This window comes from Corvus kubaryi, unplaced genomic scaffold, assembly GCF_017639235.1.
Source record: "Corvus kubaryi isolate FWS band 111438036 unplaced genomic scaffold, C.kubaryi_AGA036_p1.0 37357, whole genome shotgun sequence".
Taxonomy (NCBI): domain Eukaryota; kingdom Metazoa; phylum Chordata; class Aves; order Passeriformes; family Corvidae; genus Corvus; species Corvus kubaryi.
Window position 1 is genome coordinate 16038453 of NW_024581117.1, and position 16413 is coordinate 16054865.

Here is a 16413-nt window from a genome sequence, read left to right on the forward strand (position 1 = left end):
ACTGGTGTGGGCTTGAGGCAGGGAAAGGCAGTGCCAATGCACAAATGCAGTTGACCGAAAATTAGGGAACATGAAGCACTGCTTTTTCACTCTGGAGGCCTCTCAGCATTGGGCAGACGCTGGGTGGGATGTGTGCCTTGACCACAAGCTGCTGGCAGCACCACCTTCAGTCCAGCTGGTGGGTCCTAGGTTTGCTTTTCTCCTTGGGCAAAACAGGAGATGAAGGCAGAGGAACTTTCAATTTGGATTGATGAAGGCAGGAAGGCCACAGTGCTGAGCTTTTCTGTTCATGTCTCACTCCTGTCAGTCAGGAAGTGGTGACGCAGGTTATGGGTTGGGTTTGAGGTTTTGGAACCTTTTCTAAAAGTTGATCTCCTCGCTCCGTCTTATTTCTGAAGCGTGAAGCTGTGGTAAAGGCTGGTTGCGAGCAGAGGGATGCCAGCCAAAATGCAGCTCCTTATCAGATGTAACGGGAGGATTTTCCTGGCTATTTGTTTAATCCTCTTTGTGGGATACACAGCACAAGGTAAAACGGGTTGTTGTTCTCTCGGTAATCCTCTTTCTGAGCTATGCAGTGTAGGCAGCCTCTGAATTTCACAAACTGGCCTTCTTCTGGGGGTAATGAGATCTATTCAGAAAGTCTGTTTTGCTAAAGTTTCCTTTTCTGGAGAGGGAACAGCAAGAAAATGTGCTTTTTGCAATTGGAGCATTTCAATTTTTGAAAAAAGCTTAATGAAAAGTTTGTTGTATGTGTGTATGTTTTCAGTCTACGTATTTCAATATATATTTTTCTAAATGTCCCTTTCATAGTGGTCTGGTTACTGCTGTTACTCACTTAGGGAGTTACAGACATAATATGTAACAGTTCCCATGTCATAACTCCTACGGTCTGCTTTCTGGGGTGAGCAGGAAAGGAAACTAGCTGTAAGTATGAGGAAACTAAACGGTTTATTTGGTAAAATATTGCAACATACAGCACTAAAACAACGAAAAGGAAATATTGATTCATGATGCCATGCCCCATGGATTTGTTTCTTGTGAGAGAAAAACTCCTCTTCAAGCATGTAGAGCGTAATTTGTCCACAAACCAAAGCTGTGATAGTGAAAGGCTCTCGTTATGCATTACCACTCTGAGGCTGATCTTTGAGGGACGATGGCCTGCTTGCTCTATGTTGCTTATTTGCAAATTTTTCAGCTACAGCTGTTTATTTTGTTGTGACTGTTATTATTAAAAACCTTTTTAATAATAGGCGAGGAGAAGAAAATAAGTATGATAAAGGAATATACTGTAGAAGCAGCAGGAAATTACACCCATGAGATCTTTTTTCTTTTACAGAAGAGTGTAGGAGGTACCTGAAAGTCATCCAGTACATTATGGAAATATATAGGGCAATAGAGAAGTGTAATTACAGAGAGATATTCCCAAGAAACTGAGAAAAAAAATAGATAAAGTGCCAACAGGTTGAGAATGCACCAGGAGGTTTCTGAACAAATTAATTATATGAGACCAAGAGGAAGGATGAAATGCCACTGCTTTTATCTTCATTATGTGATCCTTATTTTGTCATTTTGGTATTTTTTGAAGACCCACATTTTCAGTGACAGCCCCAATCAGGCACCTGGGGAGCACCAGAACTGAAAACATGGGTTTACAAAACCTTGTTGTGTCTAGGAGACACCTGAACTGCCTCTCCTCTGGCGAGTGCTCTGAGAGCCTACATAAACCCCAAACCTGCTCCCATGGCATACCCTGAGTTTCTCACCTCCCCATCAAAACTCATCCCATTGAACTCGAAGGGGCAGAGCTGGAGCCAAGAGAGGAAGGAGAGCACAGGAGCCAGCTGTCAGCTGGATTCCTTGTCCCCAGAGATTTTCACATTATTTTCACATACCTCCACCTTCTCTCAAGGAGAGCTGCAGGGCACCCTCAGGTCCCCCACAGTTGCGCCATACTGTGAGCTGGGGATGAGCCTTGCTGTGACAGCAGTGGTTTCCCATGGACTTCCCAGTGCCGTGTGTGAAGGGGATTCCCAGGGATTTTTCATGGACTTCCTGGTGCCGTGTGGGAGATATGTCTGATGTCTCTGATGGCAAAGGAGTCACTTAGGATGTCAGTAGCCATTTTAAAAAAAGTTGTCAGGGTTACTTTAGTTTTCCAGAGGTTGAGCAATCAGGGCCGCACAAATTACTTCCATCCGCTCCTTTAAGCCTTATTGGGTGCTCATAAAGTTAATAGGACCTGGTGAGTAATGTCCTGGTCCTCATGGATAATGTGTGGCTGATTCCATCAGGTGCTCCGATGCAGAGGGCAAGGTACAAGAGAGTGAGGTGCCGGCCTGACGCCTGGTCTGCTAACTGCATTGAAGAGAAGGGGCCCTGGTTTTACATGCCCAGTGGTGGAGCCAACAGGATCCTTCCTCCCATGGCAGACCCGTCCTTGTAAGTTCATTTGCCACATGGTTGTCATTAATGCTAGCACCCCAGAATGTCTATTATTCCTGCCTTGACGGTCCTGTCACAGTGTGGCTCGCCCACGCTTAGATCTGTTCATCTAAGAGAGAAAAATGCCATTCTGCATTTCAGGATGAAGAGATACCAGGAGTTGGGTGATATATTCCCTCTCTCGGATGAGGATTCCGCCTCTGGGTCCAATACCATGGTGGAAGCAGAGCCAGCCTCTGGGTCGGGGCTTGGTGACAGTGACAGCTTTTCTGAGGCGAAGCTGCCTGTCTTCCTGGAGAGCCTGCGAGGCACTGAGCTGAAGGAAAAGCTGTCGGAGGAGGATTTGCTCCTGTAGGGCTGGAGACGTTGTCCTCATGCGTCGCTCCCTCGCCTCTTCCCCAGAGCCTGACCCAACAGCCATGAAGCGGTTTTAAACCAGCATCAATAAAAATTTTGCCTTAAGATCCTTACTGCTTTCACTTACTAAAAAGGTTATTGTTCAGTCTGAACTGCCTTATGTGTGTATGTGCGGCAGCCATCCCAATGGGGGGAACAACAGTGATGGGTGGGCAGCCAGCTCTGTGGGGAAGTCATAGTACTCTGAGGGGATAAATTCCAACCCTTTGTGCGCTGGGAGCCGCCTGCACTTTTACAGCAGTCAGCCAACCGCGTATCCCGAAAACCAGCCCGAAATCCTGCGAAAAGGAAAGGTTTACTACCGCGGTTATTTCCTGAGGAGACCTCCCAAGCGCTGCCGCCTCCCGGCCGCCAGGCGGCGCCCTCCCGGGGTGGGCACGGGGCTGGAGGGGGCGGTCACGTGCAGCGGGGCGTGGTCCGCGCGCGGGGGTGGGCGTGGCCTGGGGCCCCGTAAGGTCACATGACCAGGGGCGCGTGGCCGGGGGCGGCTGGTGCTGGTGCGCGCGGGGCTGGCGTCGGGCCGCGGAGGGGGCGCGTACCATGGTGAGTGCGGCGGGGGGGGGGGGGGGGGGGGGGGGGTATGGGGGGTGTGCAGGAGGGGCGCGTACCATGGCGAGTGCGGGGCGGAGAGGGGGCAGCGCCGATCCGCCATCGCCTGAGGCGGCGGCCTGGGCAGGGCGGTGCCGCCTCTTCCCCTCCTTCCTTCGAAAAACAAGGGTTTGGGGGGGGTATTAATTTTATTTTCGGATTAAAAGTGCCTTCATGACCTCGGTAGGGCGGGGTTTGGTCGTGAAACGCGGGTTCCGTGTGCCCCGCACAGCTGCCGTCGGGGAAAGCTCGTGGACGGACCTGGGGTTATCGGTAGATCTTCCGGCAGTGCCGTGAGGCAGCGCTGGCAGCTGTGGGCTGTGTTCCTTAAGGATCACACCCTTCAGGAAACGGCGGCCGCTTTGTGCCTGGCAGGCTCGGCGAAGTGCTCGGTGTGCCCTGATGAAGAGGTTAAAAAAATACGTGTCGTAAAGAGTCATCTGGATCGATGGCTTTGTGGTTCTGGGGTGTTCGGGGTCCGTAACACGTGTCTCTCTGTTGCGCGTGCAGAAGCTGCTCAGGGCTCCGTGTGAAGCTGAAGCTGGGCTTTCTGCACCCTCTGTCAGCCGCTGGCAGTCCCACAAGTCCTTCAGTGCAGCTGTTACACTTCAGGGCTGAACGCAGGTTGATTTGGGTCCTGATGTAGCAGAATCTCCAACGTTTGTCTTTTGCACAAAACCAAGAGCGTAGCCTGGCATTTGGCCAGTTTCTGGAAACCCCAGTTCTCTGTCTGCATTCTTTTAAACTGTAACATGATAAGCTCTATTATAGCTTCTTAAAATAATTCTTGTTTTGCATAGTTTCCCCGCAGTAGTATCTTCGATAGCAACTGGAGGAGATACCAGCTGTTGACTTCTTTATTTCATATGTTCTCGTTCTCTCTGGAGGACATCACAGCTAATCTCGAAGGGGTGCAGTTGAAATATTTACATGCAGTCTCCTGAGAAGTGATGTGTTACCAGTGTTTGGTCTGGTTGACCATTTAAATGGTCAGCTTCATAATTCAGAAGGTACTTTGAGAGCATCCGGTATAATTTGCCTAAAGGTAATGTGCTTCCTTGTTTAGTTAGAGGGGAGTATAAGACTAATCTGGAAAACAAGTACAGTTTCAAGGGAAAAAATGTGCCCATGCTCAAAAGTATCTTGTATTTAAAATAGCCTACAATTTGAAATTCTTGTTGAAACTTTCTTCTTCTTCTGTTGCCCTTCCCCAGAAGCCAAGAATCAGTAATGGTTCTAGTGTGCACTGTTTAAAAAAAATGATATTTTTTCAGCAGTCAGTACAAATCTGTGTTTGGCAGAGATGTGGAAGACATTTTGGTCTTTTGTTTGATGGCCTTGTTGGTCATCTGCTGCTGCTTTCCCCTCAGAATGTGTAGTAGATATAACAGGGTTTCAGTTAGAGTCATATATATCTTTGTGGATTGAACTAGGGCCAATTGCTGAATGTATACAAAGTCAGTTTAGTCGTGTGTGAATCACTGTCCTATAGCTCCAGCCTGGTCTATATCCCCTCTTCACTAGGAGGGGTGAGCACGAAGTCACTCAGTGTTCCTACTGCTAAGCAGTAGCATTCAGATCAAATCTTCCCCTAGGCTCTTTGTTTTTTATGCTGCATTTCAAACTTCAGGTCCTCAGAATGTCTTGGAAAGTGTTCTTACTCCTTTTTTTTACGTTAAACTGATGAAGTGAGAATGATTGTGTCGTTTAACCCCAGCTGGCAACAAAGCACCACCACAGACAGCTGTGCAGTCACCTCCCCACCCTGGTGGGCTGGAGAAGAGAAGCAAAAGTAAAACTTGCAGGTTGAGATAACAGTTTAATAATGAAAGCAAAGTAAAATATATTAATAATGGTAAATAATAACAATAATAATAAAAAGAAAAATAAACAGGTAATGCACAATTTCTGACTAATGTCAGAACCCTGTCAGCCCCTTCTAGGTTACTCCCCCAGTTTATACACTGGGCAGGACATTCTAAGGTGTGGAATATCCCTTTGGCTGGTTTGGGTCACCCGTCCAGGCCATGCTCCCAGCTCTTTCGTATACCTCTTCACTGGTAGAGCATGCAGCACAAGAAAGTCCTTGACTTAGGATGAACCCAACATAGCGACAACTAAAACATCAGTGTATTATCAATGTTATTCTCAGACTGAATCAAAAAACCAGCACTGTGTCAGCTACTGAGAAGAAATCAACTCTAGGAGAAATTATTTCTGAAAGAAGTTAACTCCATCTGAAACCAGGACAGACTGTTTAATGTGTACCAAATTCATCTGGTTGAAGCAGATGTTCTCATGAAGAACATAAAAAACCCCACAAAAATCACACTGAATTAGTGAAGTGTCATCTGCTTTAGTACATCAAAGCAGATTAGTGCCTAAATCTTTGGAGGAAAATGTTGGCTTTTGTACTAATCTTGTTGAGTTTCCCATACAACTAACATGTTTTGCAGCTTCTTGTAAGAAGTGTTTGTGTAAGATCAAAGGATGATCTCTCAGGTTCTCGTGTTTGGTGCTAGTCAAAATTTCGAGCACAGAGAATGCTGAGGAAAGGTGAGGACCGACATTGTGCCCAAAGCAGTGTTACAGGTAAACTTGTAACACCCACTCTCTCTGATGGCAGCGTTGTGCAGCTGAGGTGGGCTGTGTGAAGAACCGCTGCCTCTCAAAGCTGCTAGTGCTGTTTGCTAAGACAACTGTGGTGAGGAGGCAGAGGCAGCAAATAAGTAAAATCCCTATTCCCCTTGCCCAGCCGGGGGGATGCTTTGGGCTTTGCATTATATCCCCTGTTGTTTCTTTCCATTCTACTTTGCTCTAGTGGGTTTTTTTGGGTTGTGGGGTTTTTTTTTTTGTTTGTTTGTTTGTTTTTGTTTTTTTTTTTTTTTTAGTAGTAGTAATGGTAATTACACGGTATACTTTTTATAAGTGTTATATTTTTGTAAGAGCTTGTTACTGATCTGATTTCAGTTATTTCCTAGAGGAACAGTTGTCCTTTGTCATCACTGTTTCTTGGGTCTCTCATACATAATGGCTTTGTAACTTCGTGGAAGCACAAATGTTTTTTTCTCCAGTATATAGTGTACAGCTGCAAGTAAACACCACATTTAAAATGGAGTGTCCACTTACCCAATTCTTGTTATTCCAGAGTTTTCTTGGAAACCTTTTTGTTCCTGTTTGTGAGATTGATGTTGTACTTAATGACGCTGAAACACGAAAACCAGCAGAAATCAAAACAGAAGATGGTAAAGTAGAAAAGCATTTTCTCTTCTACGATGGAGAATCTGTTTCAGGAAAGGTAATTTTTTATTTAAAAGTGGCTATTAATTACTCATTCTGGCATGCAAATGCATATAGGTAGGTAAATGACAAACTATTCTAAGAGCTGCATTTTCAGCTTGTGTTGTTATTCAGAGAGGAAACTGCTTTGCTATGTATGGTCTTTTTAACCATTAAGTCATTCAGGCAGCTGATAAAACTCAACATTTTTGAATAGTAGCTGTTTATTTATTTCCAGTCATCTCATATTTGTGAATAAGGTTTTTGTGCAATGATGTGCAATCCTACCATTACTTCTGATGAGAAAACTGTTCCGAACTGCATCCTCCTGCTTCCCCTTCCCTTTGAGCTCCAAAATCCACAATCCAACACACGTAACAGTAGTTTTTGGCTGGTGCAGTCAAAAATTTGCAAACCCTGAAGATAAGCCTTGCGTTCCATGCCCTGAAGTGGTTTCTGGATTGCATCAGAGAAGCAACATACCAAGTTCAGCTGACTGCTGAGTCCACAATAGTTTCTCTTACTGGAAAAAAGACAGTGAAGTTCAGATAGCCAGAGGGATTTCTCTACATTCAGTATTGCACCTAGGAACTCCTTGCTATCGCTCTGTTTTACTGGAGCCATTCTCTGAATGTTTCTATTATGATTCACTTTTCCATCAAAAGACTTGAGTTATGAGATTGACTTCTAAATGCCTACTTTGATCTTGACTGATCTATTCCACTGGGCATCTTCCTGCTCTAGTGATACCTTTCTGTACAAAGGTCCTGCTTCTCCAGAAGGATCCTTCCAGGGATGTGAAGGGCCACAAGATGGGCCTCAAGTTCAGGAAGCTGAGGGAGAAGCTTATGATCACAGGCTGGAGCACTGCTCTCTTGTATCGGCTACGTCTGAGAGGTGCCTCATGAGTTCTGGCTAACACAAACGCAGTGGCATGAGGAGGTCTGGGAGACCAGTAATTTTTGGACAGCTTCCCTCTACCCTGTCCTTCTTTTCACCACAAAGATGGATTGTTTGAGTGGTTTACTTCCTACTCGGATATTGACAGTGTACTGGATTTTAAAGTACGAGAATTTCTCTGGTCATCACTGCTTTATGAGCAAACATTCTATATGCTTAATATTTACATATTTCAATACAAAGTAACTTTGTGGAATCCTTTCTTGTCTGTTTTTGAGAATCAGAGTCACAAATGAAACTCTTCATAGCAGGTTTCATTATCTGTTATTTTTCATTGACTTTGCCAATACCAATATTTAGCTATCTGCTAGGGAAGGGACTGAAGCTCACTTGACTTGAAAGGAATCAATCTCATGGCAGTTCATTTTTGAACTTCCAAATGTGACTGTCAGAAGATGCTTTGAAGCATCACGACTGGCTCTGCTTGAGCTCTGGCTTGGATACTTAATTTTGGGACTTGAAAGTTTCAATTTTAGTTATAAAATTCAGTGTCGTGGATGATTAGATTTTTCTTGAATGTTTTAGTGGTGCCTTGGAAATGCTTAATTTCATAATCAGCTGTTTGATTTGGCTGCCTTCAAGCTCAGGTAGGGCTGTTGAGAAGAGATGTTGGTTTTCATAGGCATGTACTAATATGTTTTCCTTTTGAGATTGTGTTAGAATGAAAATGGTGAAAAATTTAACTTGTGTTTGTTTGTTTTTATTTTATCTTGGTAGGTGAATGTCTCCCTTAAGCACGGGAAGAGACTAGAGCACCAAGGAATTAGAATTGAATTTGTAGGACAAATTGGTGAGTTTAAGTTATAAAGGGGCTTTTAGGTGCTTGTGGTTTATGGAACTTGGCACTTGTGACTGTCAGCAGTTCAGCTCAAACAATGCAACCTGTTCTGATCAGTAGATGATAAGTGCCAGGGGAAAGTTTTATCTTCCTTACTTAAAGCAAGTGATGTACTAATTTGTGCTATTCAGAAAGTCATTGGGAAAAAGATATGTACATGTGAGGGAGAACCAGGTTGGTGAGTATTCAGTCTAAGACTAGCTAAAAGTTTGGTTAATAACCATTAGAGATTTAGGAAAAATAAACTTGTGGCCTTCTCTGAAAGAGAAGAGGCATAGAAAAGAGATTAAGAGGTAGCCTATAGCAAAATACGTTCTATGGCAGTTGGTTTTATAAAACCTATTAGAAATGTCAATTTCTTATAACTACCCTAGTCGTCTTAGAGTTGAACTATGAGGAATCTTTATTATATCTAACTTCTTACCAGTCCAGGTAATCTCTCTGCGCCCTTAGGCTTATGCTAGAATTCCTTCCTTCTCAGAGAGCTGTTTGCATTATTGTCCCTCTTGAAAGTAATTACTCAAGTTTCAGCCTCATACAATTGACTTTATATGGAATTACACAAATTCCCTATTTCTGATCAGTCAGTCGGCTCCAGTAGTCTGTGTCTGAACTGTTGTCTAGCAGATATGGCTGAGACCCGGCACTTGCTGATTTATGCTTTGAAGTTTTGATCAGTAAGGCTGTAAAATTAAACTTTCAGAATAAAGCAGCACTGGGGTGGGAATGAGGCATATAGGCAACAGGGAAAAAAAGAGCTCATGTATGTCAGTTTCATTTAGTCTGTTGTCTTCTAATAGCTGTACAGTTTGTTTTTCATTTACTCTTGAATTACAAATTTTATTATTCAGATGAATTTAATTTGATGTAGTGTTTCTTGAAATTCATGCATTTCTGGGACTTTCTGTTACGCTACATTTAGAAGTCCACAGAGTTATGCAGAAATGGTTTAAACTACTGCTCTTTGCACTTGGCAGTATTTTCTTGCATCCTTCCAAGTTTTAGTGTAGAAATGCTGAAAGTATTCCAGTAGTGTGATCTCCCTGCACTATTTGGAGACTAACTCCTTATCAAAGCTGTATTTTAAACCAACTCTTCAGAGTACAGCTTTTTTGACTGACTGGCACAAAAAGTATTTGATATGCAGCAGTAAATAAACTATGTATTAGATAAATGGTAGTCACAGCAAACTAAGTACATTTTTAGATAATTTGTGGTCATATCAGAAAATAGGAGTTACTAGTTAAGTGTCAGTTTCTACCAAACTGGCAGTGATGAACTGTGAAGTTGGTGTGTTTAGTTCATTTATTCTTTTCTGAAAAACTTCAGTCTGTGTAAAACCAACTACCAACGCTGATGTTCAGTTTTGAATGGTGGCAAAGCTTATTTTTAGATACTGAAGTGTTCGGGTTTTGATGTTTAAGGTAATTTTAGGTGAGAATTGCAGGACACAGATCTAGGCATGAATAACTGACGCTTCTCTGGGGACAGGAGATGCCGTTGCTGTGAAACTGCTTTTGTTTCCAAATGACTGACTTAAACCAGGGTTATAATAAGCCATTTGATTGTAGACTAGTAGTAATAATAAATTATTTGATAGATATTATTAATTTGCAGGAGACCATTTAGGATCACTGGCCTGTCCTAAATAAGCCCATCTTGACATTGCTTAGGTTTTGTCCCTGCAGCAATAAATGCTGGAAGCCAAAACCAGGCAATGCTAATTACCGAGCATGCAAAGCAAGAAGTACTTATTAAAGCTAGCTAAACTGTCATTAAAAAACAATGCCCTGCTAGTGAAGCTTTAAACGTGTTCTCTTCATTCCAGTTAGTTCTTTAGGGATGCTAACTGTAGGCTGCTAGAACTGAAGGTAATTAAAAAGCCTGAGTAAAACATTTGGTCAAATACGTGTATTTTAAGTTAATTGCTTCTGTTGTACTCTCCCACCTGCTCCTGCCAAATTAGAGACAATTTTGTTAAATTTTGCTAAAAACAAGCACTGAAACATGTTTTCCTTTAACTTCCTAACTTTAGAACTCTTCAATGACAAAAGTAATACCCATGAATTTGTAAACTTAGTGAAAGAACTGGCCTTACCTGGAGAACTGACCCAAAGCAGAAACTATGATTTTGAATTCATGCAGGTTGAAAAGCCATATGAATCCTACATTGGTGCCAACGTCAGACTGAGGTTGGTAACTGCTAAATCTTTTATTTTACCTCTCCTCCCCTGCAGAAAATTCATAATTTAACAATTATGCTGCCCCCTCTTCCTCCTTTTGGTTATTATATAGAACATGTAATAGCCAGTAGCTAGTGTGCCTTGATTGGAGTTGTTGAGGCTGTAACACGTCTTTTCTACTTAATGTGGAATCGCTCAATGCTGTTTGTATAAATAAAATTCTTCAGTTCAATGAAGTGAAGACAGTCCATGTCTCTCCTTTAAAAAAATCAACATATCCACAACTGAAGAAAACACTCCCACATGTGAGTGTTTTGTCTTGTGCTTTGGTGTCTTACTCTTTTCTACTGAGTCTTACAAGATTGTATACTGGTCTTTCAAAGAATATCTGTACTTCAGAACACAAGGGCTCTTAGTAAATTTGAATAATTCTGGCTAACTCAGTGTCTTTCTTCCTAGGTATTTTCTAAAAGTGACTATCGTGAGACGACTGTCAGACTTGGTGAAAGAATATGATCTGATTGTTCACCAGCTCGCTACATACCCAGATGTAAACAACTCCATCAAAATGGAAGTAGGCATTGAAGACTGTCTCCATATAGAGTTTGAATACAATAAGTCAAAGTAAGTGTCAGAGCAAAATGCATTCAAGTAAATAACTTGGTATAAAAGGGTACGGTATGTAATACATTATGACCAACTGCGGGCTTAAAATGTAAAGTACTAATTACACAATGGTGTTTTCGAGAAATAGTTGGCTGTTCTGTCTTCAGTACTAACAGGAAGGTCACTAGCAAATATTTAAGGCTTAGTTTTTGCTTTTATGCCTTTTCAGTATGACTAACAGCACTTCTTTTACTGGTACTGATGGAATGATGAAATACTGTAGTTGCTCCGGTCTGGCTGAGGTGCTTAGTTCAGTGGGGAAGTAAGCTCTAAGTAGTTACCAGGCAGATAAGATAACTGCTTGTGTGACTTGTATTCAAGAAGGTGTAAAACTTGTGTTTATTCTTTAACGAAACCCCCCATTTTGTTCTTTTAAAGGTATCACTTAAAGGATGTGATTGTTGGAAAAATTTATTTCCTCTTAGTGAGAATAAAAATTCAGCACATGGAGTTGCAGCTGATCAAAAAGGAGATTACTGGAATTGGTAAGAGAAACAAAGTCCAAAGGAAAGGGCAACTTGTGTGCCAGTTGAGCCTTATGCAGACCTGGAGAGTGAAGTCAGTAGTTTCAGCTCTCACTAAACTAGTGCTCCACCAGCTTCTTTCTCACTGGTGTTTGACTACCATTGGCATTTTTTGCCTTGGCAATAGTACTTTGTAGTCAACGTTGTCAGTCTGTTTAATTGTTCTGGCGTTGTGACTATTGTGACTCTTCACAAATGTGAACCCTTGTAAATGGAACTTGGGCATAAATATACAGTAGCTTAATCAACCTTAATAAGTAATGAACAAGGGAAGAGGTGTAAAATGCATCCTGAAGACCCCCTTGCCTCTACACGGATTAACTGGTTAAAGAGGCTTGGTAAACATAAGCATGAATCAGTAATGCTCTAGAAATGTGTCATTTTCTGTCATCCTAAAAAAATTGATGCGATGGAAATATCAAGCAGCTTCAAAGCAGAAACAGCTTGTTACTGCAGATCAGGCTTGTACACGCCCGAGCAAGGAAGGCTGTAAGAGGCTGTGGCTCTTGACTTCATTCCCCAGTGGCTGGGGTTCTTTGGAGCTTCTTGTATGAAGAATGAGAAAGCTTCTAGTAGAGTAAGGGCAGAAAGCACTACTTTATTTCACTACTTTATTATCAGCCGGCTCTTGAGCTGGCTGATAACCCTTCAGGTTTCTAGTCTGAGCGTGGCCTAGCAGTATCAGTTGCTAGCACTGCTCACCAAACAGAGCAATTTCAAGATTCCAGACCCTCTTGCTTGTCCCTTATTTAAAGCTTGCATATCCAGGGTTCCTTTGAAGCTCTGGCTACTGTCTCTTCAGTGTCAGCATGGCGGGGGGAAGAGTAAGAAAGAGATGTCCTGCCTGGGAGAGGGTTTTGCTTGCTTTAGCCATGTCTGACTTACATGCAAGATGAAGGCCAAAATGCAGTGCTGTGTTAATTTAAGTGCTGCAGAATGGGAATTGTTGTGATAAAGCTTTGTAAATGTTTAAAACTGAAGCGTGTGTTCTCACAGTGAAAACTTGTTTCACCAGGACCCAGTACCACAACAGAGACTGAAACCATTGCAAAGTACGAAATAATGGATGGTGCACCAGTTAAAGGTAAATAACTGTGATTGTTTTAAAGGGTGAGCATTTAGTGTTAAAATGCTATTTAAAAGATCTGGGGCAGAAGAGATGACTTAGACAATTTTTTTTTACCAGAGAAACCATACTTCTCCTTAGGTTGCTGAAATGATGGTGCATTTTCTATTCAGAGAAGACATTTTTATGGACTTAGGGCATTTCACTTGGGATCCTAGTAACTTTTACCTTTCTTTACCGTCGGAAATTCTATGACTGATTCTTTCATCAAACTGACTCCATGGTGTAGACCAGCTCTAGAAAGTTAAAAATACAGATCCTTTTGGCTTTCCTGGCTACCATGATTGCACTGAGAAAGGGTTCTCACTGTTCATTTCATACTTGCCTCTGTGCTCAGTGTTATGGTTCTGATTTTTTGGGTGGATTTTTTTTTGTCTCATGTATGTTTTTTTTTAACCAAGGAACAGGCACAGAGAGTGCTTGGGAAACTGCTTTCATTTTACATGTCTTCTGAAACTGTATTAATTATTCCAGTTTTAAGGAACTAATTTAAGCTTTCTTTTCTTTTTAAGGTGAATCAATTCCTATAAGACTGTTCTTAGCAGGCTACGACCCAACTCCGACAATGAGGGATGTAAACAAAAAATTCTCAGTGAGGTACTTCCTAAATCTGGTGCTTGTGGATGAAGAAGACAGACGATACTTCAAGCAGCAGGTATGGTCTATAGCAGTCCTGTTGCAGAATTATCTGGGCTTCTGTATGTGCTGCTTTGAACCTTCAGCAAGTTAGAAGCCACCTGTGCTTCAAGCGTGGCATAAGCATTTCTGTTGGCAAGTGTGTTGACAGGTTTGTGGATAATGTTAGCTTGCACAAAAGGAGCCAAGGGGGATGTTGGATGCTATTCCAACAAGGACAGGATGCTCAGTACCATAGAACTTGCATTGGGAATACCCAGACAAAACACTGGGTGGGTAAAATGAGCTACTGATGCATTTGTTTGCTTTCTTACACTCCTGCAGAGAAATCTCCCCTCCTGCATTAGCCCGGGTTCAAAACGGCAAAGTCTTAATAAAGACTAAGACATTTGACTGAAAATGTTAGAAAAGATGAGGTGATGCTGAGGAAAGGTATAGCCAAAAGGGTCACTGGAAGAAGCCATGTGGATTAGATCAGAATCTTCCTACTACAAAAGTAGACAAGACAGTATAATTAAACATGGAAAACAAGAGGTAGCTGGAGCATACAGTGGCTATGGTAGGCTTTGGATTTGGAGAAAAGGAGGAAGAAAAATTTCTTGAGCTCTTCAATACTATTAAAATTGAGGATAGGATAGTTGAGGAAGAGGTGACTGCTCAAGATTGCAAGTATTCAAGCAGTAACTGAATATGTAAACTTAATGGTGCTGTCTTTGTTACTTTCATATGAACTGCACTTGTAGGCAGGGGGGGATACATTTTTTTGTGGGCTCTTGTGTTTGTTTATCTTTTTTATTTTCCCAAAAGTCTTTGTTTATCAGGAACTTAAGATACTTGATGCTGTTGCCTTAATGGTAAATATTGTTTTCAAGAGTGTTTTCTTCCTCAAACAGGAAATAATTTTATGGAGAAAAGCTCCTGAGAAGCTGAGGAAACAACGGACAAACTTCCACCAGCGATTTGAATCTCCAGAGTCACAAGCATCTGCTGAGCAACCCGAAATGTGAACTGGTCTAAGGTGAAAAACTTTGCAATGCTTCAGCAGGTTAAAGATGGCAGCAGCCTGTGGGAAAAGAAGGCCAGAATTCCCATTACAACTGTCTTCCTTCATCTTGCAGTGCTGCGTTTACCATACTACTAAAGCGTTCTTCAGTTAAACATTCAAGTATGTATATACATTTAAAATAAAGTGCTTTCTCAAACACTAGAACTTTCTTAAGCTACTATTTTATACTGCACATTTACTTTTATTTGATAATGTTACATGCACTTGAGTATGCAAAAGCTTAAATCTAGTTATTTCCATGCATGGTAGGCTGGTATATTTGATTTTTGCTGCTCACCTCTACAGTGTAGACTAAAGCATTTCCCTTCTCTCATGTTGTTTATTGCATGTTTGTTTCCAGTGTCGCGTATTTGCTTTGTTTTGTTTTGAAACTGCGTTAAGACACAATTGACTAAATCACACTAAAAATCAAGGTTTATGGTGCATCTGTCCTAAATCTCCTAATTACTACATTAGACAGGGTTTAACTGAAGCTGCATGTACGTGCACTATGACTGGTACCTGTGGAGCCTTCAGACACCTCACCAGCTGTTCTGGGAGGCTTTGCATCTGGCAGTAACAAAGAATATTGGGAAGCATCTTTGCCCTCTCTCCCCCAGTTCTCTGTCAAACTTCTCTAAGCCTTTCACATGAGTCGCTTCTAATTTTTGGGAGCTTGTTACCCAGTAATTAGTGACTGTAGAGATGTTGTCATGAGTCCACCTTCAGGTGGTGAGTGGGTAAAGTATTCGAACGTAGTTATCTTATTGATGAAGTAAATGCTGGTAACATTGATTATTTTGCAAATACGTGAAAACTGTGTTTCCTCCTGGCTTCATGATTCCACTGTCTTCACAGTTAGTCTCTGTAACTGTCCTGACAGGAGAGGTAAAATGTCCTCAAAGGACATCCTTCTGGGCCTGTTAGAGGGCAAACAAGATTTTTGTGGTCTTCTGCAAAGGTATTTGAAGCCAGGCAAGCCTTAAAACTTAGAAGCTTGTCTGGCATAGCAGACTGTTTGTCTTTATCATCATCTCATAGGCATTTAGTGTCTGAAGAAGTAGCTTAAAGGAGTTAGTGTTCATCTGTTCACCACAGAGCATGGAGTCTGTTATCAGACCTGTGGCTTGGGCACAAATTGAAGCCTGCTGTGAGGAAGGCAACTTGCACTTGTAGTTAACTTGGCCTTTAAACCAAGGCTTCTCAACTCTGGTGCAAGTGTCATTGGTAACCTTACTTTATGAGTAAGTAAATAATCAAATTACATTTCTGTAAGAACTGTTTTATTACTGTGGCACTTTGATAAAGCAAAGACTCTGTGTACTTTATGCTAGGATACTCCTAATTTGGATATCTTCGGCTGAGAGCAAATCCAACTCCCTCATGTAAGTGCCTGTTCAGAAACTTAAAAGAATAAAGTTAAAAAAAAAAAAAAAGCCAAATATTTTCATGGTCACTTGCATGTCGTAAACCTGGGAAGGATGATTTTGAAAAACTTGATTGTACTTAACCAGCCTGATATTGTGCAACCATGTATAACGAGCGGGGGGGAAACATCCTGAGCTGCTATTTGAATTATTAAACCAGCTGTATTCTCACTAAACCCGGGTTGTCTGTCTTTCATGGGCGCTGCCGTCCCTGAGGGCGCCCGGGGGGGGCAGGGGTGACGGGGGGCGGTGCCGCGCGCGCGCAGGTGCGCGGGTCGGGCG

The 16413-nt window shown here is 42.2% G+C and overlaps 2 protein-coding genes across 3 annotated transcripts; both read left to right on the forward strand.

The window, feature by feature from the left end:
• The first annotated feature begins 368 nt into the window (after positions 1-368).
• On the forward strand, positions 369-2904 carry SRGN (serglycin). Its single transcript, XM_042033678.1, has 3 exons — positions 369-526; positions 2292-2439; positions 2584-2904. The coding sequence occupies exons 1-3, from the start codon at positions 436-438 to the stop codon at positions 2795-2797; spliced, it is 453 nt and encodes a 150-aa protein (XP_041889612.1). The 5' UTR covers positions 369-435; the 3' UTR covers positions 2798-2904.
• Positions 2905-3303: 399 nt separating this feature from the next.
• VPS26A (VPS26, retromer complex component A) lies at positions 3304-16307 on the forward strand. 2 transcript variants are annotated; one of them, XM_042033576.1, is made up of 9 exons: positions 3304-3402; positions 6596-6745; positions 8404-8476; positions 10560-10716; positions 11167-11331; positions 11752-11858; positions 12913-12981; positions 13536-13678; positions 14553-16307. In XM_042033576.1, the coding sequence occupies exons 1-9, from the start codon at positions 3400-3402 to the stop codon at positions 14664-14666; spliced, it is 981 nt and encodes a 326-aa protein (XP_041889510.1). In that variant the 5' UTR covers positions 3304-3399; the 3' UTR covers positions 14667-16307. The 2 variants fall into 2 exon arrangements, with proteins under 2 accessions (XP_041889510.1, XP_041889511.1); XM_042033577.1 differs by lacking the exons at positions 3304-3402; positions 8404-8476 and having other exon boundaries at positions 6667-6745.
• Positions 16308-16413: the final 106 nt, after the last annotated feature.

Excerpts from the sequence above, each read along its gene's own strand:
- SRGN (XM_042033678.1), top strand. The coding sequence starts at position 436 with ATGCCAGCCAAAATGCAGCTCCTTATCAGATGTAACGGGAGGATTTTC. Across the intron at positions 527-2,291 it reads TGTGGGATACACAGCACAAG|GTGCTCCGATGCAGAGGGCA; the intron begins GTAAAACGGGTT and ends TGATTCCATCAG. Across the intron at positions 2,440-2,583 it reads CCCATGGCAGACCCGTCCTT|GATGAAGAGATACCAGGAGT; the intron begins GTAAGTTCATTT and ends TCTGCATTTCAG.
- VPS26A (XM_042033576.1), top strand. Across the intron at positions 8,477-10,559 it reads TGAATTTGTAGGACAAATTG|AACTCTTCAATGACAAAAGT; the intron begins GTGAGTTTAAGT and ends TCCTAACTTTAG. Across the intron at positions 10,717-11,166 it reads GGTGCCAACGTCAGACTGAG|GTATTTTCTAAAAGTGACTA; the intron begins GTTGGTAACTGC and ends CTTTCTTCCTAG.